Raw genomic sequence first — 25,743 nt, 5'->3', positions numbered from 1 at the left:
CATAACCTCAACAACTGCTACCAGTAGCCGAGCCCAGTAGATGTGGTCAGGGCTAAAAAGCAGGATGGGTTTTGTGCAATATACTCCAGGGACAGGGCTGTTCATAAAGTGCAAAAGGCTTGATATTAAGTAGCACTTGAACGGCCAAGTCAAAATGTTAAAATGATTAGTGAAAGGCACATTGGAAGAACTACGTTTTCAAATTTTTCGGGAAGGTGGCTAAGATGGGTGTTAATCTAGTCTCTCAGGGGAGGGAGTTCCAGAGCCAGGGGGCCACCACCAAGAAGGCCCTCTCCCTCCTCCCCACCAGCCGTACTTGTGACGGAAGCGGGAGCAACAGAAGGGCCTCCCCAGCCGATTTTAAGGCTTGTTCCTAGGCTGAACCCAAACTGTTTAGGGCTTTGTAGGTTATAACCAGTACCTTGAATTGGGCCTGGAAACTTATCAGAAGCCAGTGGAGCTGTTTTAATAGCGTGGTTGTCCGCTCCCTATAATTTGCTCCAGTTAACAACCTGGCCACCGATCGTTGTACCAATTGTAGTTTCCGGGCCATCTTCAAGGGCAAGCCCCACTGTAATTAATTACAGTAATTCAATCTGGAGGTAGCTAAGGCATGGACCACCGGGGCCAAATCAGACTTCTTGTACGGTCGCAGTTAGCGCACAAGTTTTAATTGTGCAAAAGCCCTCCTTGCCACCACTGACACCTGAGCATCAAGCGTCAGCTCTGAGTCCAGAAGGACCCCAAACTGCAGACCTGCGTCCTCAGGGGAAGTGTAACCCCATCCTATATCCCTATCAGCCTCGCGAATGACCATGAGGACCTCTGTCTTGTCTGGATTAAACTTCAACTTGTTAGCCCTCAACCAGTCCATCACAGCGGACAGGCACTGGTCCAGAATCTGAGGGGCTTCCTTTGAATTAGGTGGAAAAGAATAGCAGAGTTGAGTGTCATCTACATAGAGATGGCACTGAACTCCAAAACTCCGGATGACCTCGCCCAGTAGTTTCATGTAGATGTTGAATAGCATAGGAGATACCCTGCACTACTCAAGCTATTCTTTTCCATCCTACCCACACCTGACCTTCACAAAATGTACTTTTGTCCATAGTTTCATTCAGAGACACTGTTCTAATGTCCAGGTCCACAAAGAGGACAATTCTGTTGGGCACTCCTTTCTTTGCTCTTCTGCCTTGTGAAGACCTTAGTGTTGTCAAAATTACAGCAGTGTAGCATCACATATTTTGTAACCAAAGAAAGAGCCAATTTCTGAAATGACTGTTCCATCACCATTTCTCCAGCATTATTGAGTATCTGCTTTTTTTGGTCTCTCCAAGTTGAACATTAAAAGTGTTCTCAACTCAAACATTGCTTTGCTCCACTGTTTGTTTAACCTGATTTAAAAGGTCACTAGACTTTGATCTTCATTGGCCTTCCCAATCCCCTTTCCCTCCCCTGTCCTTGTTTTGGCTTTGTCTGACAACATAAAAGCTAGGAAATCTCTCAGCTGATTGATTGGGACGATCTTTATCAAAAGCATAGAAAACACATTCGCCAGGCTTGTGCTTGTCCTATTTCACAGAAGAGAAAGACAAATGGAGGTAAGAGATCCCTGATCTATAGTTAACCTTTTTTTAAAAAAAAAAAAAAGCAAAAAAATTATACTTACTTCCACTAGAAACAAGAGACTATTGTTTATATATAAGTGAATGTTGCAACCTATGTTTTATATATATAGCAAAGATCAAATAAATTAGCTTGATTGATTATAGCAAATACATTTGTTGGGTATATAATTTTTAAAAACTTAATAATTTTCAAATAAATGGGTTTGCCATGACATTTGATTATCCTGGTGCATTACCTGTAAAGACAAGAGGCTTTTGGAGAAATTGGATGGTTTCCAATTGCCATGGGGGCAGATGAGGCTGTATTTTAGTTTCCTTTCTGTTTAATGTGCACACTGGACATGTACCAAATTAGTAAAGGTAAAGGTTTTCCCTGACATTAAGTCTAGTCGTGTCCGACTCTGGGGTTTGGTTCTCATGTCCATTTCTAAGCTGAAGAGCCGGCATTGTCCGTAGACACCTTCAAAGTCATGTGGCCAGCATGACTGCATGGATCGAGGTTACCTTCCTGATGGAGCGGTATCTATTGATTTCACATTTGCATGTTTTCGTACTGCTAGGTTGGCAGAAGCTGGGGCTAACAGAGAGATGTCACTCCCCTCCCCGGATTCGAATCTCCAACCTTCTGGTCAGCAAGTTCAGCAGCTTAGCGGTTTAACCCTCTGCACCAACGAGGGCTCTATATCAAATCAAGCCCGAACTCTCCCTAGAAGCCAAGATGACTAAACTGAGACTCTTGTTCTCTGGCCAAATCTTGGGTATACAACATGATACACTAGAAAAGACAATAATCCTTGGTAAGGTAGAACTCAGTAGAAAAGGAGAAACACTGCATTATGCAGTAGATGGAAGCCATGGTTCTGAATCTGAAAGAACTGATGATAGGTGAGTTGAGGCTCTCTCATGCATAGGGTTGCCATAAGTCAAAGGCCGACTTGAAAGCTGTTATAAACAATAGCCTTTTCTTCTGCGAGGTACAGCTCTTCTTGTTTAATTCTGTTCTAATGGTAAAAAGCTTCTAATTAGAGATCTTTGTTCTCAGGACATTTCTTATATTTAGGCCCAACTCACTTGTCTGGCAAAGGTGAGGGTGCCTGTAAAGGGCGTATAAAACTACGGGGTGGGGAAATTGATCGAAAATGTTACTGTTCTAATAAAACTAGATAAATGTGTTATACAGGTGGGAATTTCATGATAAAAGTACTTCTTCATGGCCACCAGCTTACCTGATTTTAAAAGAGCTGTTTGTTATCAACATATTGAGGATATTTTACTCTAAACTGATGCTTTCACCCAGCAGTTTTCTAGGAGTATTAAAAACATACAGGATAAGATGTCACTTGAAATGTAGGGCTGAGCAGAAGTCATGCCTTGTGCTACTCTTTGAAACCTACTCTCCGAGTGGGAGAGAATCTCTCCCAAGGCCTCCACTATCGAACCTGGAGAGCTGGTTTCACAACATACTGCAGCCGATGATATCAAAAATCCCTGAGAGACGAGTATCAACAGAGTCCAACTTTCCCTATCTGTTTGCTCACAGAACACATTCATTAGGGGGATGAAAACAGCTCAGTAGGCCTGAAACTGTATTGAAATTGATCCAACTCTTCTGATTTCCTCCCCTGGTCTGTTGCTCCACATCTCCCTTTTCCTGCCATAAACTACAAGACTGCACTCTTGTAGACTACAGCCAACAAGGAAAGGCAAATTAATCAGTTGACCATTGTGAAAACAGCAGAATGAGGCACGGACTACTTCTTATCCTTGAGTTTTTTGGGCACTTTCTGCATCATTGTCAGGGAATCTCCTTATGTAGGCTGCTAACAGCTACAACACGAACAGAAGCAAGGCAGAATGTTTTGAGTACATGATATTTTCAAGAGATTGGTACTCTTACCTGATAATTACTTTTATTAATCCTCCCACACTCTTCCCGGCATCTAGAATGATGTACAGTAGAAAATATTGTGGAAATCGTATTGTCGAAGGCTTTCATGGCGAGGATCACTGGGTTGGTGTGAATTTTCCAGGCTGTATGGGCATGTTCCGGAAGCATTCACTCCTGACGTTTTGCCTGGCTGCTTCCTGCCTGGGGGAATCCTTTGTTGGGAGGTGTTAGCTGGCCCTGATTGTTTCACTTGCCTCCAACAGACAAGAGTTCTTTCTCCCACCCTGGACATTCCACAGATATATAAACCCTACTTGCCTAGTTTCCAACAGACCTCACAAGCTCTGAGAATGTCTGCCATAGATGTGGGTGAAACGTCAGGAGAGAATGCTTCTGGGACATGGCCAGACAGCCCGGAAAACTCACAGCAACCCAATGTGGAAATTGTTCATAAAACCAAAAATCACAACATTTGAGGGAAGCATTTAAACTGAAGTCCATGTATTATACAAAGTTAAATGTCTAATGGACTTTTAAAACAGTTTATTGCAATTCTGTGACAAAATCACATAATTCCTCTTTCTCGAGGAAGCTCCACAATTGCAGGGCTGCTATAAAAGGTCATTCTCTCCCTGTTGCAGCTGCATCAATAACGTTGAAATGGGTGATGCCATAAACTCATAATGGCAGAGATCACCTTTGAATTGGGACCATCTTGATTCTAAACCTGGGCAACATACAGTAGTCACATTACCTCTGTATATTAAGAGATTATCCATCAATGTGTCCTAGGCCAAGATCTTGCAGCTTAAATATTCATTGGCAGAGTTACATTGCACAATTACACTGAATAATAATATAGTGCAGGGTATGTGGATCAGTTCTGCACAATTGAGAAACCATTCTGAAACTGCAGTGCACAAAGTGCAAAAGCAAAGAATGTGGCAAGTCACATACTACTCTGTGTATGTTAATGTGCACGTGCAACAGTCCATGTGTCCATCAGCTGGAGAAGACGGTTATGCATTAAAAATAAAACCAAAACTCTGCACGTGTAATGCAATGTATCGCTCTGTGTGGCACTAATAGGATGTTAGAATTTGTCTTTTATTCAATATCAGTGTTAAAAAACACAACCACAAGGAAGCTGTTGTCATGACTAACAAGACTTAGCCACCATGTGAAATGGCAGAAGTACCTGGCCTATGTCTTTTATTCCAGAGAAAAGGCAAAACTACTCAACACCCTCTTTGCATCAGACTTTCCCAAAAGTTAAACCGGGCTCAACTTGTAGATAATGGAACAGATGAAACAGTTGGGAAAATGCAGCATGGACAGTAGAGTCTTGCTTATCCAACATAAACGGGCTGGCAGAATGTTGGATAAGCAAAAATGTTGGATAATAAGGAGGGATTAAGGAAACACCTATTAAACGTCAAATTACTTTATGATTTTACAAATTCAGCACCAAAACATGTTTTACAACAAATCAACAAAAAAGCAGTTTAATGTACGCTAACATTATGTAGTAATTACTGTATTACAAATTTAGCACCAAAACATTGCAATGTATTGAAAACATTGTCTACTAAAAAATTGACTAAAGTAAAGACAAAATTGCATGAAATGAACTTACAGTAACAACATTGTTGGAAGTTAAATCCGTAAAACGTTCAGTCCTTGCTGCCTAGAGAAATAGCTGTAGATCGGGGCAGGAGGCAGACTACGTTGGATAATCCAGAACATTGGATAAGCGAAGGTTGGATAAGTGAGATTCTGCTGTAATAGGTAAAGAGGCAATACAGTGCTATTAAACATCTTTATCCATGACTTGGGCAACTGAGCAGAGGGCATGCTTATCAAATTTGCAGATGACATCAACTTGGGAAGGATAGCTATTACTCCAGAAGGCAGGATCAGAATCCAAAATGACAACAGTAAAATTAACTAAATGAATTTCAGTAGGAAGAAATGTATGGGGAAAAAAAACCCTGAAGTGCACTGATACAAGATGGGTGACATCTGGTTTGAAAACAGTACACGTGAAAGGGATTTAGAAGTCCTTGTGGACCACAAGCTCAACGTGAGTCAACAGTGTGATGTGGCACATTAAAAAGCCAATGCGATTGCAGGCTGCACCAATAGTGTTTAGATTTGGGGGGGGGGGGGGGGGAGTCATCCTACACCATTCTGCTTTGGTCAGGTCTCACCTGGAATAACATTGTGTCCAGTTTTGAGCAACGCAACTCAAGAAGGATATTGACAGACAAATTTATCCAGAGGAGAGCAAGCAAAATGGTCAAAGTTTCAGAAACCAAGCTGCGTGAAGAAAAAAGTAGGCTAAGAGGGGAGATGCTAGCCGTATTCGAAGATTTGAACGAATGTCAGATTGAGGAGAGTGAAAGCTTGTTTTCTGCTGCTTTAGAGACTATGACACGAAGAAATGGATTCAAATATCAGGAGAAGAGATCCCATCTGAACACTACCGTGTTTCCCCGAAAATAAGACAGTGTCTTATATTAATTTTTGCTCCCAAAGATGCACTAGGTCTTATTTTCAAGGGATGTCTTATTTTTCCATAAAGAAGAATTCACATTTATTGTTGAACAAAAGAAATGAACATTTATTATATATTGTACAGTTGTCATCACAAACCAGCATAACCAGATAAACTGAATCCTATCGGGAATTTCTTGTTACTACCAATATTTTCATGTACAACAATCTATGGTACGTGCATTTACCAATCCTGCATGCTCTGGTGTTCTGTTTGGCGGGCATGCTTCCAAACAAAAACTTTGCAAGGTCTTACTTTCGGGGAAGGCATTATATTTAGCAATTCAGCAAAACCTCTTCTAGGTCTTATTTTCGGGGAAATAGGGTAGGAAGAACTTCCTGGCCATAAGAGTTGTTTTACAGCGGAACTCGGTATCTTAGAGTGTGGTGGAGCCTCCTTCTCTGAAGGTGTTTAAGCAGAGGCTGGGTGGCCATCTGTTAGAGGTGCTTTGATTGTGTGTTCCTGCATAGCAGAGGATTAGATTAGATGGCCCGTGGGGTCTCTTTCAGTTCTAGGGTTCTGTGATTCTATTCCAGAAAGAGAGCTTTTGCCTTCTATTAAATTGACCTTGTTAGGAATTTTCATTTATTTTATTTATTTACAATATTTATATCCCGCCTTTCTCTACCCCAAGAGAGACTCAAGGCGGCTTACAAACAGCACCTGTGCAGTGCCTTGGGCATAATTTTGAACCTGTTTCTCTACTATAACCGTTCAGAATATGTGAAGGTAAAGGTAAAGGTTTCCCCTGATGTTAAGTCCAGTCATGTCTGACTCTGGGGGTTGGTGCTCATCTCCATTTCTAAGCCGAAGAGCCAGTGTTGTCCGTAGACACCTCCAAGGTCATGTGGCCGGCATGATTGCATGGAGCGCCGTTACCTTCCCGCCGGAGCGGTACCAATTCATCTACTCACATTGGCATGTTTTTGAACTGCTAAGTTGGCAGAAGCTGGAGCTAACAGCAGGTGCTCACTCCGCTCCCAGAATTTGAACCTGGGACCTTTCGGTCTGCAAGTTCAGCAGCTCAGTGCTTTAACACACTTCACCACTGGGGCTCCAGACAGAATGTGTGAAAGAAGGACTAAATTCTCCATTAAAAGAAAATACTTTGCACAATAGGAGACAAAAGTCTATCTCAATTTTCTTTCTGATAGTCTATGTGAAAAGATGTTTTATTTTTCTATGGAGAGGTACTCAATTGTATGGCACCTCCTTTGTAGCCTGAAGCCCTAAACGGTTTGCGACCTGCTTATCTCTGCGATCGCATTATCCTCTACGAACCTATGCGGGCTCTAAGATCTGCTGAGGAGGCCTTCCTCTCGATCCCACCTCCGTCTCAAGCACAGTTGGTGGGGACAAGAGAGAGAGCCTTCTTGGTGGTGGCCCCTTGGCTCTGGAACTCCCCAAGGAGATTAGACTGGCACCCACCCTGTCCACCTTTCGTAAGGACCTAAAAACGTGGATGTTCCGGTGTGCCTTTGTGTAAGTAGTCTAAAAAGATGCTCAGCCCAATGATACCTCACCTTCAGTTACTGCACTTTATCACAGTCCCTGCCCCATGGGTTTTTAGTGTTATTACTAACACGCCTACCTTCGTGACCGTATCTCCTATCATAAACCTGCCCGACCTCTCCGATCATCGGGGGAGGCCCTCCTGTCGCCACTACCTATATCTCAGGCTCGCCTTGTAGGAACAAGGGAGAGGGCCTTCTCTGCGGTGGCCCCTCGCTTGTGGAACTCGCTGCCCATTGAAATCAGGCAAGCCCCCACCCTTTTAGCCTTCAGGAAAGATTTAAAAACATGGCTCTTCCGGTGTGCTTTCGGAGAGTAAATGTTCTATGCTACTCCCCCCCGATATTTATCCTCTAGACTGGTTCACTATCTGATGTCCCGTCCCTCGAGGTTTTATTCTGATCCCTTTCTCACCCAGAGTTTTAATTTTTAATCTAGTTTTTAAATGTAGTATTCATGCGGCCCGCTCGTGTTATATTGCTGTTTTGATCTTATGTTGTACTGTTTATTTTATGTAATGTATTATTTAATTGTATTATGTTATGGTTTATTGTATTGTCTTGGGCATGGCCCCATGTAAGCCGCCCCGAGTCCCCGTTGGGGAGATGGTGGCGGGGTATAAATAAAGTTTTATTATTATTATTATTATTATTATTATTACTAACACAGCTCTCCACCTTACGTATGACTGCTTGACACCATCAATTAGCCCTACCCAGAGTTCTACGTACAACTCTAACCCTCTGGATGTCCAGTAATTATTATTACCCAGGTTCTAAACTGCTGCTGATGTTGCTGATGTTTATGTTATTTTATGTTATTTCATGTCATTATGATGTTTTAAATTGTTGATTGTGTTTTTAACTCATTTTGATCGGACTTGTCCCCATGTGAGCCGCCCTGAGTCCCTTTGCGGAGATGGAGGTGGGATACAAAAATAAAATTATTATTATGATTATTGACACAACAACATAGTATGACACAGGAAACAAGATAGATATGCTGGATTTCGTATTACAAAATCACAAGTCGAACACTTCCCAAGCGTTTAAGACTGTGTGATGTATTTTCGGATGATGCATGCAGATCCCAGTAAGGTGACCTTTTGCAGTTAACAGATCGTAATTTTGTCAATGTTTATTGTTTCAAAATGCTGGTTGAGATCTTTTGGCATGGCACCCAGTGTGCTGATCACCACCGGGACCACCTGTACTGGTTTCTGCCAGAGTCTTTGTAATTCGATCTTGAGGTCCTGATAGCAGCTGAGTTTTTCTTGTTGTTTTTCATCAATCCGATTGTCACCTGGTATGGTGACATCAATAATCCAAACCTTTTTCTTTTCCACAACTGTGATGTCTGGTGTGTTGTGTTCCAGAATTTTATCAGTCTGGATTCGAAAGCCCCACAGTATCTTTGCGTGTTCATTTTCCACGACCTTTGCAGGTTTGTGATCCCACCAGTTCTTTACTGCAGGGATGTGGTACTTGTGGCATAAATTCCAATGGATCATTTGGGCCACATAGTTGTGCCTCTGTTTGTAGTCTGTCTGTGCAATTTTCTTGCAGCAGCTGAGGATATGATCAATGGTTTCATCAGCTTCCTTGCACAGTCGGCATTTTGGGTCATCAGCTGATTTTTCGATCTGGGCCTTAATTGCATTTGTTCTGATTGCTTTCTTCTGGGCTGCAAGGATCAGGCCTTCTGTCTCCTTCTTCAGTGTCCCATTTGTGAGCCATAGCCAGGTCTTCTCCTTATCAGCTTTTCCTTCAATTTTGTCAAGGAACTTTCTATGCAATGCTTTGTTGTGCCAGCTATCAGCTCTAGTGTAGTTTTCTTGTACCGATTTTTGTCTGTTGTGCTTTGAGGAGTTTCTGATTTTTGACTTCAATCAAAGCATGTCCTTCGCTTTGCTTTACATATTCTGCCAAGACATGTTCTTCTTGTCTGACTGCTTATTTTACTTGTTAGAGTCCTCTGCCCCCTGATCTTCTAGCAAGATATAGCCGATCGACATCACTGCGAGGGTGTAGTGAATGATGAATGGTCGTGAGTTTTCTTGTTTAATGTCGAAATTGTCCAGTTCCACCTGCTTCCAGTTTATAATGCCAGTAGTATATCTTATGACAGGTACGGCCCAGGTGTTTATGGCCTTGATGGTGTTGCCTCCATTGAGCTTGCTTTTGAGAATTTTTCTGACCCTTTGTGTGTATTCTTTACTGACCACAGTCTTCACATGTTCATGCTTGATGTTGTTCAGCTGTAATATGCCCAGATATTTATAGGTCTCTGGCAGGTGACACTTTATTGTTTGGCCATTAGGCATATTTATGCCCTCACTTTCAATGATTTTTCCCTTCTTCAATGTCACTGTTGAACATTTTTCCAAACCAAACTTCATGCTGATATCACTGCTAAAAATTCGGACACCATTAGTTAGAGACTGGATTTCAGTTTCCGTTTTCCCATACAGCTTCAGGTCATCCATGTACATCAGATGCGAAATGTTGTGAGATTTCCTGGAGGTTTGATATCTGAGGTTTGTTTTTTGTAAGATTGTTGACAGAGGGAACATGGCAATAATAAAAAGCAGAGGGGGCAATGAGTCTCCCTGGAAAATTCTCTTCTGATGTTGACAAGTCCATAGCTTTCATTTCCAACAAACAGTTCAGTTTTCCAGTGCTCCATCATATTTTGAATAAAAGTGCCAATGTTTTTACTAATCCCGATGGCGTCCAAGCATTTGATGATCCAGCTGTGTGGGAGTGAGTCAAAGGTCTTTTTGTAGTCAATCCACGTCATGTGAAGATTAGCTTTTTGGCTTTTACAGTTCTCCAGAATCATTTTGTCAATTAATAACTGGTCTTTTGTGCCCCTTCTTTTCCGTTTGTTGCCTTTCTGTTCATCTGGCCAGATTTTTTTTCCTTCAAGATAATGCCATATAATGTGCAGGAGCATCATAGCCAAAACCAAGAGTAGAGAAAGGACAATGGTTGCATCTAAGATGTGATGTCCAGATCAGAAGACGGGAAGGTGGGCAAACATACTGAGTTGTCGATTGTGAATCTTCTTCATTAAATTGTACTTTGGCCGTTTCAATGTGAAAAGAGGTGTGTGTATCTCAGTGTGTGTTCCTTTTCTCTTCATGCCTGATTTTTTTTCTCCCACCTCCAGACTGTTTATAGAAAGATGCAGCTCCTACTGCTACTCCTCACTTGTTTGTGGTCTCATGTAGCCTCACAGCACCGTTTAGCGGTGGATATCTGTACTGCTAAGCCAAAGGATATCCCAGTAAATCCAATTTGCATCTACCGCAATCCTGAGAAGAAACCACAGGAGGATGCAGGTCCTGGTTCCGATCCAGAGACAATCCCCGCCTCTACCAATCCTCGTGTCTGGGAGTTGTCCAAAGCCAATTCCCGCTTTGCTGTCAACTTCTACAAGAACCTGACCAGCTCCAGGAATACTATTGAAAATGTCTTCATGTCACCAATCAGCATCTCCACAGCCTTTGCCATGACCAAGTTGGGGGCCTGTGGCAACACACTTCAACAGCTCATGACGGTAATGTGGGGATATTTTCTGTTTGTTAGTTAGTTGGGCATCTGTCAACCTCCTGGCATTTGTAAGGCTAAGTACTAAAAGTAAAAACAAACAAATACACATTTAAAAAAAGACTGAAAAAACAATTTCTAAAACCTTGATTAAAACAGCCAGAAAACCCACCCCCGGTTTTAAGGACCAAAGGCCATGTCTTTGGTGTAGGCAATTGCTTAAGAGGGACGGAGCCAGCCCCACTTGGTTTTGAATGTCCATTCTTGGTGAATAAGTGTTAACTGATTCCTACATTCCTCTTCCCCAGTTCTATGTGTTTATATCAATTCTCGTACTCTTTCTTCTCCAGGTTTTTAAGTTCGACAGCATTTCAGCAAAGACATCAGATCAGATCCACTTCTTCTTTGCCAAACTGAACTGCCGACTTTACAAGAAAATCAATAAATCTGCAGAATTGATATCTGCCAACCGACTATTTGGGGAGAAATCCCTTGTTTTCAATGAAACCTACCAAAATATAAGTGAGGTTGTTTATGGAGCTAAACTTTGGCCATTGAATTTCAAGGTGAGCTATAAATATATTGGATTGCTGGTCCTAAGAGGGAAGAATAAATTTCAAGTATCTTGAATTGCTGAGGCGATGCCTGCAGGATATTCATTGGTGTATTCCAGTATATTTGCAACTGGCACTACAGGCTGACAAGGAAGCTATTGTGTTGTCGAAGGCTTTCATGACAGGAATCACTGGGTTGCTGTGAGTTTTCAGGGCTGTATGGCCATGTTCCAGAATGTGGAATATGGCCATACAGCCTGGAAGACTCACAGCAATCCAAGGAAGCTATTTTTTTTAACATAGTCTTTGCCTCCCCATCTAGCCTTCTTTCCTTATCCTCTGGCTAGCTATAAGATTGCTGGTTTTTGTAATACCACAGGGATTGGAAAATTGGTGAAGAACTGGAGAAACCAAGAGCCTTATTACAAAGCAAAAAATCCTGGCTCCAACACTCTATGCATATGAGTCCCAACGGGCTTGATCATATGATGCACTGCCCATTTTTTCTTCATCCCGTTGGGATAAATATGCATTGTGTGCTACCTGGACCTTTTAGAAGACTGTTTCCTTAGCATCTTCACTGGTTTTCAACCTTTCATTTTTTCTCATCGCTCTTGAGATGCAGGCTTCTCCAGGTGTGATCATACTCCCATATGTATCTCGTCAGCTGTGCCAGGGACATGTTCTTCAGCTCATGTTTCTGGGGCATTTTTTTACCAATTGATTCTCCTTTGTCCTGCAGTGCACTTCCAATGGCAGTCAAAGAAAGACTTTGCCTTTGTGCAAGGTTACCTGAGTAAAGCTATTCATGTTTTCCAATTTAACATTATTTTTTACTTTTACAAAAATGTCAAGAGTTGTGCAGCTCCATTAGAACAAGAAGATGTTTTTCTGCTTCTCTGTTGGGATAGAAGTTATAATCTTCTGGAGTTGTGTAAGATCTACTGATTTTTTTTTTGAAAGACAGTGACTTTGGCAGGGCTTCTCAAGGCTACTTGATTCATGACCTCTTTTTATACATAAGAGAAGGCAGGGAGACAGACAGGCACCCAGGAGAGGAGATACGACAACACGAGAAAGACAGGCATACATTGGGGAGCCAGGCAGGCACCTAGCACCATCGCCCTCCCTGTTTTTCCATAGAATAATAGAGTTGGAAGAGACCTCATGGGCTATCCAGTCCAACCCCCTGCCAAGAAGCAGGAAAATCGCATTCAAAGCACCCCTGACAGATGGCTATCCAGCCTCTGTTTAAAAGCCTCCAAAGAAGGAGCCTCCATCACACTCTAGAGCAGAGAGTTCCACTGCTAAACAGCTCTCACAGTTAGGATGTTCTTCCTAATGTTCAGGTGGAATCTCCTTTCTTGTAATTTGAAGCCATTGTTCCGCATCCTAGTCTCCAGGGCAGCAAAAAATAAGCTTGCTCCCTTCTCCCAATGACTTCCCCTCACATATTTATACATGGCCTGTCAGGGTAAAATCGACGCCCTGATTTATTGATGAGCCAGGTCTCACCTTCTCACCACCAGTCAGATCACTTAAGCATCGGCAAAGTGGCACCGACACACGACACCTTAGCCGTAAATTACCTGCTGATCCCAGCGGTACTATACGTTTATTTACAGACTATATACAATACTAAACACCATCACTATCAGGACTCATATTCCCCCGGCAAGGGCAAAACATGGCGCATTCTCTCAGTAAGCTGAGTCTGTTATCAGTGCTAGCAGGCACCTCCCAACATTCCACAGTTCATGACAAATGTTCCGTCCACATAGTTGAAACGGAAGTCTCGACCCATTGGCCCTGCAGGCAATCAATCAGGGCTAGCATGTAATTAACTCCTGTGCTGCTGGAAAGTTTGCCGGAACACATAGACAGAATCCAACAGCAACAATTGATTGAACATTTCACACTATAACAACAAAAACACTGACATGGCCATCATGTCTCCTCTCAGCCTTTCAGGCTTATCTTCTTTTCCTTGGTATGTGGAAGAACAGTGATAGGCCCTGGTACCATGCCATCCTTCCACCCACTAGCAGCTCTGAGAGAAAGGGTTGGGAAGGGAGCGTTCCTCGCCAGTTGGTTTACTGCTGTTTTATCTACAGCAATTGCTGTATTTTATTGTTTTTACCGGGGGTACTGTGAATTTATGATGTTGTGTTGACTGTTTATTGCCTATGTTTTGTTCTGCACTTGTTGTATTTTGTATTTTGTGTCACACCTTGAGTGTTTTGTGAGCCGCCCGAGTCCCTTTGGGAGATGGTGGCGGGTTATAAATAAAGTATTATTATTATTATTATTATTATTATTATTATTATTATTATTATATTATGACACAGCAAACAAAATAGATTTGCTGGATTTCATATCAAAAAATCACAAGTCGAACACTTCCCAAGTGTCTAGGGCTGTGTGATGTATTTTCGGATGATGCTCGCAGATCCCAGTAGGGTGGCCTTTTGCAGTTGGCAGATCATGATTTTGTCAATGTCTATTGTTTCCAAATGCCGGCTGAGATCTTTTGGCACAGCACCCAATGGGCCGATCACCACCGGGACCACCTGTACTGGTTTCTGCCAGGGTCTTTGAAGTTCAATCTTGAGGTCCTGATAGCGGCTGAGTTTTTCCTGTTGTTTTTCGTCAATGTGACTGTCACCTGGGATGGCAACATCAATGATCCAAACCTTTTTCTTTTCCACAACTGTGATGTCTGGTGTGTTGTGTTCCAGAACTTTGTCAGTCTGGATTCGGAAGTCCCACAGTATCTTTGCGTGCTCATTTTTCAATACTTTTGCAGGTTTGTGATCCCACCAGTTCTTTACTGCTGGGAGATGGTACTTGAGGCATAAGTATTTTGTGTCACACCTTGAGTGTTTTGTGAGCCGCCCCGAGTCCCTCTGGGAGATGGTGGCAGGATATAAATATATTATTATTATTATTATTATTATTATTATTATTATTATTATTATTATTATTATTATTATTAGTGAGACAGTGTCCAGCATTGTGGTGGCCAAAACAACTCAGGGGTGGTGTTTCAGACTGGCTCGGGTCCCTCTGCCCTTCTTTTCAGCTACCGGCAGAGCTGTAGCCAAGGGGGGGGGGGTAAGGGTCCACCCCCCTCAAAGTTTTTCAGGTTTTTAAAAAAACCTGGTTTACTCATGAATTTTAACTGGTTAACCAAATCCCCATGAGTGTCCACTGAAGTTTATCGATGGAGCCTTATTTCTAAATTATTTTGTGTTATGGAACTATTCTTCATGATTTGCTAAAAAAAAAAAAAAAGTTTCAAACCGCCCCTGGATTTTTTTTCTGGCTATGGCCCTGGCTACCGAGGAGGGGGCTCCCATGAGTTATGGTATAGGGGAACAACGGACTGATTGGGGAGACTCATTCATTTTCTGTGAGATCGGTCAAAGCACATTATTTGGGTAGATACAGCAAGGAAAGAACAGCAAGTGTCATCTTGTTCATCTGCATCTAGTATGTATTCAGTCCTAAAAAGTCATGGGTTGCGTTCAAGAAAGCCGTTTCTCACTTTGAGTTTGATAAGGTACCAAATCTTTCAGTTGCTGGATTGTGACAGCATGCCTGCAAGCAACAGTGCTGTAAAGCTTGAGCTGGCAAAGAATGGCATATTCCTCTGCTGATCCCGCTCTAGTTGTGTGTGTCTGGTTACAATAGGCAAGTAACAGCCTTTCTAATCCCTTGCTGAACATGCAAGAAAAGCAAAACAGAAAGAAGAGGGGAAAGCAAATTGGCCCGCTCTGTCAGCTACCTACAGCATGTTTAAAGCGTATATTTGACCACCAAAATAAAAATAACAACAAAAGCAGGGACTGGGTAAAAGGAAAAAAAATACCTCTGTCCCACCCACTGTGCTTCAGCTAGGCTGCATGCCCGCCTATAATGCAAGGGTTTTATTAAATATTTATTGAGTGCCATTTTTGATCAAGGTTAAAAACTGACCCTGTCTGATTGTTCTTGAATTTTCAATCCTCCAATTTTTCCATCTGGAATATATTCCGCTGCCCTGTCCATGTTGGTCAATTCATACACCTCTTGAAGGCCTCTTTTTGAACCTTCCCCAAAAGGACATATACAGTAGAGTCTCACTTATCCAAGCTAAATGGGCTGGCAGAACATTGGATAAGCGAATATCTTGGATAATAAGGAGGGATTAAGGAAAGGCCTATTAAACATCAAATTAGATTATGATTTTGCAAATTAAGCACCAAAACATCATGTTGTACAACAAATTTGACAGAAAAAGTAGTTAAATACGCAGTAATGTTATGTGGTAATTATTGTATTCACGAATTTAGCACCAAAATATCATGATATATTGAAAACATTGACTACAAAAATGCATTGGATAATCCAGAACCTTGGATAAGCGAGTCTTGGATAAGTGAGACTCTACTATAGTTATATTAACTATATTAACAATAGGAAATTGATTCACGTTAGACACTGACCACACACTCCTCCCCATAGGCTTGTGGTTTTGCCTTTGATTCTTTCTTGTTGAGAAAGAGTCCGTGCAGGAAAAAAAATAGCAAAACCAGAGGATAGAATATTCCATTTATTTATCACATTTAATTGTCCTGTTGTCGTTTTGGGTGACATCATATCCACTTCTTTTTTATGTTGCAGTGTTTGTTTCTTTATTGACACTTGTGAAATTGTGCTGTTGTGTTCCCTCCCACCTCCATTCCCCACGTTGCCTGTTCTTAGGAGAAGCCGGAGTCGTCTAGAGCAACCATTAACAACTGGGTAGCAAATAAGACGGAGAATCTCATCAAGGAAGTCATTCCAGAAGGAGGCATTGACCAGAACACAGTTTTGGTACTCGTCAATACCATCTATTTCAAGGTATGAAAAATACATCTTAGAATTTGAATGGTGAAAAATGTGAGGTTATTATTTCTTGCTGGCTTATTTTTTAAATTAGACCAAATGTTCTTCTTCTTGGGATCTAGTAAGACAGTTGTCAAGTTCCCTGGACTCTCCTAGTGATTATTATGTATTTGTCCTATGACTTCAGGAACTAAATCTCTTTACGGGAAAATGCTCTCCACTTGAGATGGCTAAGTGTGGGCACAAGGACATTATCAATATTATATGTATACACACATACATACATACAAACTTTTTTCACTTTTGATAGAAAGGGATGCTATGTACTTAATGTTTTTTAAAAAAATGAAAATTTTAAAGATTGCTTATCTTTTAATGACTTTGTTGTCTCTGCTTTGTGTTGGGAAGAATCTGGATATTTGATTGCAGCATTGAGTGTTGGAAATGGCAATCTTCTTCAAGCCTTCTCTAATAATCTGTTTATCTGTGATCCTGTTGCTCACTATTTCCTGTTTGTATGTTCTGGTATGCAGCTTCCTTTACTCTATGGTTCCTGATAAGTTATAAAAGGGGCTGCAAACCACATGCTCTTTTTCTCTCGCCTTTGACTGTGGGACCTTTTGATAGCTGTTTTGTTACAAGAGAGATGCCCTGGCCGGCTAGCATAGGGAACCATCTGAAAGATATTGGAAACTGGACTGATAAGTTTTGTACCTGTATATGCTGAACTCGAAGCCCCTGGTGACGCAGTTTGTTAAAGCGTTGAGCTGCTGAACTTGCGGGCCAAAAGGTTGCAGGTTCGAATCCGGGGAGTGGAATGAGAGCCCGCTGTTAGCCCCAGCTTCTGCCAACCTAGCAGTTCGAAAACATGCAAATGTGAGTAGATCAATAGCTACTGTTCTGGCAGAAAGGTAACGGCCACATGACCTTGGAGGTGTCTACAGACAACTCTGGCTCTTCAGCTTAGAAACTGAAATGAGCACCAACCCCCAAAGTCGGACATGACTAGACTCAATATCGGGAAAAACCTTTACCTACCTTTACCTATGCTGAACTCATGAAGGTTGTGAGTAAACTAAATAAGTTATTTCCATCAAAGCCTACTTCATTTTTGTCTCTTGAGTTCATGATATAAAACAAGTTGTTTTATGGGAGAATATATATATTTGGGGCATTGAAAAACACTTCTCAAGCCCTGCTGTTTTTATGCACTGGCAAAATCCCTGTTTACATAACAGATCAGAGATAACAGCTTATTCAGTCTAACAACTGAAACCATTGCCTTGCATAATTATATCTGGTTGTATACACCACAAGAGAAGATTGTACTCTAAAGGATTTCTGGCTGTTCTCTAAAAGGCATTTTCCAAAAGGTTATGAATGCCATTTTCCAAAATGGAGGCGTGCCATTTCAGTTGACCCTTTTTGACAGGCATGGAGTGCTGGATGGAGTTTCCCCATCAATCTCCAGATATTTTTGGGTTTAGAGCCTCAGCTATGCTAGTCTCTATGATCTAGAACTATGTGATGTCTCCTGCCACTGCACTTCAGCAAATCCTAAATAGGGCATGAGTGACGAAACCGAGTGAGTTGTATTGGGTAGTCCAACAATCTTCAAGTTCGGACTTTTCTGTATTCTTTTGATCTATTGCAGGGCAACTGGAAGTCTAAGTTCCCCATTGAAAACACACAGATGGAACCGTTTTTCAGAACACCGTCAGATTCCTGCCTGGTGCCTACAATGTATCTGGAAAATTTCTTCCGCTACGCCAACATCCCAAGTTCCCAAGTACAAGTTCTGGAGCTACCCTACAAAGGGGATGATATTACCATGGTGCTTATCCTGCCCTTTGAGGGAAAGCCCTTGGCTCAGGTGGAGCAAGAGCTGACAGCAGACAAGTTGGAAGGATGGCTGAACGCCCTGAAAACGGCCAACCCCGCAGTTCATTTGCCCCGGTTTAAGATAGACGACAGCTTCAGCCTAAAGGAGAAACTGCAACAAATGGGATTGAAGGATCTCTTCGATCATGGACATGCCAGCCTGCCAGGTCAGTTCTAAAGAGTCCTTGTTATTGTTGTTGTCTAATACAAACCTGCAACATGTCCCCAAGCCATACTATAGTCCTGTGGAATATTGTGACTTCTGAAATACAGTCCTGCTTTAATTCTGAAATGACGTTTTCTGCCTTTTGAAATTACATGCTGAGATTTTTCTACCATGTCCCCAAACATCTTCACTTCTTTTATTCACCCCTTTTATGGCTTTGATATAAAATAGGCCATTCTCTGGTGGACTAGAAATGTGCACAACACATGCCTTTCTCGGGTTTCTGTGGTTTCCAGCTGTGTAATCCCTGCTAGAATGTGCAAGAGACTTAACTAGTGCCTGGAGGTTGATTGCTCCTTGGCACCCTCCAACTGAAATCAAAAGAAGACCGGACTTGGAGGAACAGCTATGAAAGAAAAAAATGATCCTGAAACGTAAAGATGTATTATCGAATGCTAAAATTAATGTTGTCTACACCAGGGGTTCTCAAACTAAGATAATGTGATAATGTGGGGCTCAACGGCACCATGCTGGCTTATGTATTGGATCACACATTGGACACTTCCCAAGTGTCTAGGACTATGTGATGTATCGGCAAATAATGCATGCAGATCCAAGTAGGATGGCCTTTTGCAGCTGACAGATGGTAATTTTGTCAGCACTGATTGTTTTTAAGTGCTGGCCAAGGTCTTTATTGTTGTTGTTTTTGTTGATGTAATTATTATTATTATTATTATTACAAAGGCTGGGTGGCCATTTGTTGGGGGTGCTTTGATTGTGCTTTTCCTGCATGGTAGAAGGGGGTTGGACTGCAAGGCCCTGGGGATCTTCTACTGAAATACTGTTAAGTTTAGTAAAGGTAAAGGTTTTCCCCTGACATTAAGTCCAATCGTGTCCGACTGGGGGTTGGTGCACATCTCCATTTCTAAGTCGAAGAGCCAGAGTTGTCCGTAGACATCTCAAAGGTCATGTGGTCGGCATGACTGCATGGAGCGCTGTTACCTTCCTGCTAGAGCAGTACCTATCGATCTACTCACATTTGCATGTTTTCGAACTGCTAGGTTGGCAGAAGCTAGGGCTATTAGCAGACGCTCACCCTGCTAAATTATTCTTCATTTTAAATATTGCATTCTTTTTCTTTCTTTTTCTTTCCTTTTTTGTTTCACTGTGTGAATTAGTTCACACAAACACTCTCTATCCATCTGCCACTGGCCCGGCCCCTGTCCGATATACATTATATATTAAATTTAATATAATGTATAAATATTTCTTAGGGGGTCTATGAGAAACTTTGACTTCAAAAAGGGCTCCACAGCTGAAAAAGTTTGAGAACCCCTGGTCTACGCCAGCACATTTCCAGTTTCTATGTGGGCTTTTGAAAGGTGGATAATTAAGAGATCTGATAGGAAGAAAATAATCTCATTTCAAATCTGGTGCTGGAGAAGAGTCCTGCAGTCCTGCAGTTAACAAGCACACGGTTTGTGGGTTGTGAGAGCTTAGGCCATCACTATACAACAATCATCAAGGTCCATTCCAGAAATCCTGACTGATACTATCTAAATTGGAGCATCAAATACCACCAACATATTATTATTATTATTATTATTATTATTATTATTATTATTATTATTATTATTATCTCCATATGGAACAACAACAACAGCAGCAGCAGCAGCAGCAGTAGCAACACTTTATTTATATTCCGCCTTTCTCCCCAAGGGGACACAGATTACAGCATATAAACAGACCCAGGCAAACATTCAATGCCTTGTTATAATGACATACAATGACAAAGGCAAAGGCTTCTCCTTTCATTTCTGGTTCGGGAGGCAGTGCTCATCTTTGGCTCTGCGGGAGGTGCTCTTCTCTGTTTCCAAGCTGAGGAGCCTGCATTGTCTGTAGACATTTCCTGGTTGTGTGGCCGGCATGACTACTTAGAGCATCTATTTGCCTTTATCCGCTGAAGCGGTACCTATTTATCTACTCACATTTGCATGTTTTCGAACTGCTAGGTTGGCAGGAGCTAGGGCTAACAGGTAGCTCACCCAATCCCATGGATTCGAACTGCCAATCTTTAGGTCAGCAGTTCAGCAGCACAAGGGTTTAACCCATTGTGCCACTACAGCCCCTTCAGAGACTCAAAGCGGCTCATACAGAGACTCAAAGCAACATTTTTCTACCATTTAGTTGTATAAAAATCTTATGGCTGCTTTTCATCTCCCAATCACTGTTGACCCTTCATCCTCTCCTAGTTCTTTCTGCTCACCTTTGTGGAAAAATAGTATTCCCAGAAGCTTAACCCGTCATTTTTGTCAAGTGTATTTTCTCCATTATCATTTGACAACCTTCTGGAATGTAGTATTTTGCCAGTTTCTTTTGGAGATCTTTACTTCCTGACTAAATGTTACTATCTCCCTCACGGAGTCATTGAGAGATCCTACATTGCTTTGTCATTGGCTCTTTGCTTTCTCCTGGAAGGCAATTTGCGCATTCTCTATTGTTGTCCTGTCTGTCTTTTTCAGGGATGATTGCAGGATCGCAAGCAGACCTTTATGTTTCGGAAGCATTCCACAAAGCCTCCCTTGAGGTAAGTCAGGCCAGGCCAAAATTCACTGTTTTCTCTTTTTGTGTGCAAAGCTCTTTTTATGTGTCAAGTGAGCTCAAAATACATACAGTCCTAACACTGAGTGCAGCTCTACAACTGAGCTCTCCATAACACCATGTAACAAAATTTGAAAAAAAAATGTTCCTGGTTTGGAAGTATCATTTCTTGTTTAATTGTGTGGTACTTACTTTGAAAGTAGTTGTTATATTCCAGCAACTTAGTTTTTGTGGCTGCCGCAAAGTATCTTGATTTGGTTGAGACTCTAGGAGATATTGAAAAACTATTGCAAAATATGCTGCAGGGTGGGAAGATCTCATCAAGGAGTGAAAATAGAGCTGGGGAATGAATTTCAGGTTGAGGCATCTCAAACAATATTCTTACTGGAGTGATAATGATACTCTCACTCAACCAGTAAGAGCTTAAGAACAGTCTCTTTCAATTGGTTGTTGAAGGTTTTGTCGAAGGTTTTCATGGCCGGAATCACAGGGTTGTTGTGTGTTTTCCGGGCTGTATGGCTATGTTCCAGAAGCATTCTCTCCTGACGTTTCGCCACATCTATCGCAGGCATTCTCAGAGGTTGTGAGGTATATTGGATAAACTAAGCAAGGAAGGTTTATATATCTGTGGAAGGTCCTGGGTGGAAGAAAGTCTGACATGATAGTTGTTAGAGTGGTCCAGCATTTCTGTGTTCTCAAATAATATACCACTCTAACAACTATCATGTCAGACTACACAGACAAACCATTGAAATCCACACGCATGTGGACAATTTCAACAGAAAGGAGGAAACCATAAAAATGAACAAAATCTGTCTACCAGTATTTAAAAAACTCTAAAATTAGAACAGTAAATAAAGAACAACACTCTCAAAAAACAGAGGAATTCCAGACATGAATCAATCAGGGGCAGCTAACACCTCCGAACAAAGGATTCCTCCAGGCAGAAAGAAGCCAGGACATGAAGCTGACAAGACCATTAATGCTAGTCAAGGTGATTAATTAAAACATTCACAGTGGCCTCCAACAGATAAGAGTTCCTTCTCTCACCCTGGACCTTCCACAGATATATAAACCTTCCTTGCTTAGTTTTTCCAATATACCTCACACCTCTGAGGATGCCTGCCATAGATGTGGGCAAAACGTCATGCGAGAATGCTTCTGGAACATGGTCATACAGTGCAGAAAACACACAACAGCCCTGTTGTTGAAGGCTTTCATGGCTGGAATTACTTGGTTGCTGTGAGTTTTGCAAGCTGTATGGCCATGTTCCAGTAACATTTTCTCCTGACGTTTCGCCGCCACCTGTGGCTGGCATCTTCAGAAGTTCAGTCTCTTTCGATTTATTCTTTTCTTTCCAGCAGTGAGAATACCAAATCCTGTCCTGTCCTGAAGTTTCTCACTGGATAGTATTCTCTTCCACATATTTTCTACAAGTGTGAATTTCCAAAATAACAAAACCAGTGCAGGCAGGTTAGCCATGGGCCTCTTCTAGAGTAGGTATTACTGCAGACAGTATTAGGGAGCATTTACACCACTGGTTCTCATCCTGTGGGTCCCTAGGTCTTTGGACCTACAACTCCCAGAAATCCCAGCCAGTTGACCAGCTGTTAGGATTGTTGGGAGTTGAAGGCCAAAACATCTGGGGACCCACAGGTTGAGAACCACTGTTTTACACTATGAAGTAATACAGTGTAGAGTCGGATTAGCCTGCATATGTCCACAGTATGCAAACAGGCTGATATGATTTAACCTGGGGTTTAAATAAAGTACAGAGAAAGGTCTGAATCCTGCTCCAGGATTCAGATCTCTTCCCATGTGTTGGGACAGTGGGAACAGCCTATGTGGGATGCAGGATTGTGTCCCTGCAGCCATCGTGCGCTCCCTGGGCCCAGGCAGCCCTGAGTTAATGCCACTCCAAACTGGTATTGTTCATACTGGTTAGAGGTGCATTATATGACAGTGTAGAACCACGCCTAGCCTTCCTTCAGTTAGAACAGCTGATTTCTCCCACTTTTGACTGTGCCTTGACTAGATAATATATCATAGAATTGTTGGAAGAGACCACATGGGCCAAGTACCTCAGGTGTTTGGTTTTAGTCCTCTTGTAATGTTCTGAAGAACTATATTGATTTTTTTTTTGTGTCAGGAGCAACCGGAGTTGCTTCTGGAGTGAGAGAATTGGCCGTCTGCAAGGACGTTGCCCAGGGGACGCCCGGATGTTTTGATGTTTTACCATCCTTGTGGGAGGCTTCTCTCATGTCCCCGCATGGAGCTGGAGCTGATAGAGGGAGCTTATCCGTGCTCTCCCCAGGTGGGATTCGAACCTGGCAGCTTTCAAGTCAGCAACCCAACCTTCAAGTCACGAAGCTTTTATGCCCTAGGCCACCAGAGGCTCCAACTATATTGATGTAACTAATTAACTACAGCCCAGATGATGGTGCTCTCAAGTAGGGAACTTAGTCAAGACAACCCTTAGTTTTGTTGGCATCTCCAAGTAGTCTCAGTCTTGAAAACCTGTAATCTCTTCCGTATTTTGATATATCTTAATCTTCATTACTTGGCAGGTGAATGAGGAAGGCAGCGAGGCATCTGCTGCCACAGCGGTCATGGCCACATTCCGTTCATTCCGTAGGGACAGACTTGTCTTCCGTGCCGACAGACCTTTCATGGTGCTAATACGAGAGGTTTCTATCAACTCTATCCTCTTCATGGGCAGAGTTGCTGATGTATGCTCTCTTAACCCATCAGTTGAAGAGTAATGGCCTTGCCTTCTATTTCTTGGCATCTGTCTAGCTAATAAAAATTCTTCCTTATGGTATTGTGACATGCTACCTTGCCACAAAATCCCTCTCTTTTATTTCCCTTGTGAACATTTTGTTCCTGCTGGTTGTGCAGGCCTGACATTAGAGATATATATGCCGCTTTAAGCATGTTTTTATCTTTGTTCTTATTAGTTTTTATTAGCTCATTGCTTCAGGCCTTAGAAGCAGATCCAGAAACACATTAAATAATTTTTTCTACAGTCCACCAGTTCCATAAATGCAATGACTGCTCTGCTCTTGGAGGCTGGGGAAAATATGTAGTCTCTTGATCAAATTGATGGTTGAAATCAGTAAAGATGATTTAACTAGTTGGAATGTATTGCAATAATAAAATGAAGATCTCATATCCCAGTCAAGGGATTATCGGAATAAGGGAATTTTGGTGCGGTCTAGATTTATCCAGATGTATACAGTTCACAATCCTGCTTTGAAAGAAGTGGGTTTAAATGCATGAAAACTCATACATAAATAAAAACTAGTTAAGTCTTAAAGTCATTGCCACATTTCTTCTTTCACCTCCCTCTGAATCCTTTTTAATGTGTCCTTTTCCCCATTGAAAATACATTGGGGTTTAGGTCAACAGTAACACACTCATTGTCACAACTCTAACAAATGAAATACATTTTGTCCTTGGATTTCTAGTTCAATGTATCGTGCCATGTTGTAAGTCTGCATAGTATACACACCAGGATACCCAAATGAACCCAGGAATCCACGGCCCCATTGGCGCCAGCAATGGACCCCCAATGACCTTTTCCCGTTTCAGGCAACTTCTCAATTAACTTGCCAAAAGTTGCACAAGCACTACATACTCACCTCATACCCCAGGACATGTTTCAACATTTAGTTTAAGAAAAGCCCTAATCTGCTCACAATGCTCTGAGAGATACATATTGGGATTAGGAAGGACCATAGTCCCCCCCCCCCATTTTATCTGCTTTTATTCCTGGGAATATTTCCTAATCCCAGTTGCTAAATCGAATCCCCTCCCTGGAGGTCCCATTGCAGCTATGCCAACACCCCTGGCACCCATTGTATGGTCAGCTAAAACCCATTGTCCTGTTCGAGCCAGGCAGGAACAGAGCCATCAAAACCCAGTATCTCCAGCATCCCACACTTATCCTTTCCTCCCACACCTCTTTCCTGGGCAGACTAAGGACAACCGTTAGGACTTCAAATCCAGCAAATGACAGTTTATAAATTTTCCCGCCATCTCTGGAGCCAATCAAGTGACAAAAGATGGTGCTTCTGCACCTATCAGGGAGCAGATCATAGCTGGTCCCGGCCTGGACCAATCAACAACCAGCATGGCAAAATCTCTTTGTTATGAATAGCTGTCAAAGTGTTATAAATAAATCTGTATCTTCACAATCGAGCTTATGTCAGTTTTTGGAACGCAGATTCTGCTGACATCCATTCTGGCCAAGGTGAATAAGCACCTCTGTTCTTTGTCTTCATCCCATCTGTGTCTTATCTGATCCTTTGGGGAGCTTGACACACCAGGTCTCCGAACTTGCGATTTTTGCGGAGCAGAAATCACTCAACAATGTATTATTGCTTTTTTAGAAATCTATTTGTAAATCATTGAGGAAGATGCTAGGCAGTGGTTCTCAACCTGTGGGTCCCCAGCTGTTTTGGCCTTTAACTCCCAGAAATTCTAACAGCTGGTAAACTGGCTGGGATTTCTGGGAGTTGTAGGCCAAAACACCTG

General features: G+C 42.0%; 1 protein-coding gene across 1 annotated transcript; it reads left to right on the top strand.

Moving 5' to 3' along the window:
* Positions 1–1,453: 1,453 nt before the first annotated feature.
* Positions 1,454–24,523, top strand: serpinc1 (serpin family C member 1). Its single transcript, XM_003219863.4, has 7 exons — positions 1,454–1,601; positions 10,757–11,146; positions 11,487–11,702; positions 16,437–16,574; positions 18,214–18,607; positions 21,129–21,193; positions 23,775–24,523. The coding sequence occupies exons 1-7, from the start codon at positions 1,596–1,598 to the stop codon at positions 23,967–23,969; spliced, it is 1,404 nt and encodes a 467-aa protein (XP_003219911.1). The 5' UTR covers positions 1,454–1,595; the 3' UTR covers positions 23,970–24,523.
* Positions 24,524–25,743: the final 1,220 nt, after the last annotated feature.

The sequence above is a fragment of the Anolis carolinensis genome, chromosome 4, assembly GCF_035594765.1.
Source record: "Anolis carolinensis isolate JA03-04 chromosome 4, rAnoCar3.1.pri, whole genome shotgun sequence".
Taxonomy (NCBI): domain Eukaryota; kingdom Metazoa; phylum Chordata; class Lepidosauria; order Squamata; family Dactyloidae; genus Anolis; species Anolis carolinensis.
The sequence above is the reverse complement of the archived record's forward strand: the minus strand, read 5'-3'. Positions and strand labels throughout refer to the sequence as shown.

Excerpts from the sequence above, each read along its gene's own strand:
- serpinc1 (XM_003219863.4), top strand. Across the intron at positions 11,147-11,486 it reads CACTTCAACAGCTCATGACG|GTTTTTAAGTTCGACAGCAT; the intron begins GTAATGTGGGGA and ends TTTCTTCTCCAG. Across the intron at positions 11,703-16,436 it reads TTTGGCCATTGAATTTCAAG|GAGAAGCCGGAGTCGTCTAG; the intron begins GTGAGCTATAAA and ends GCCTGTTCTTAG.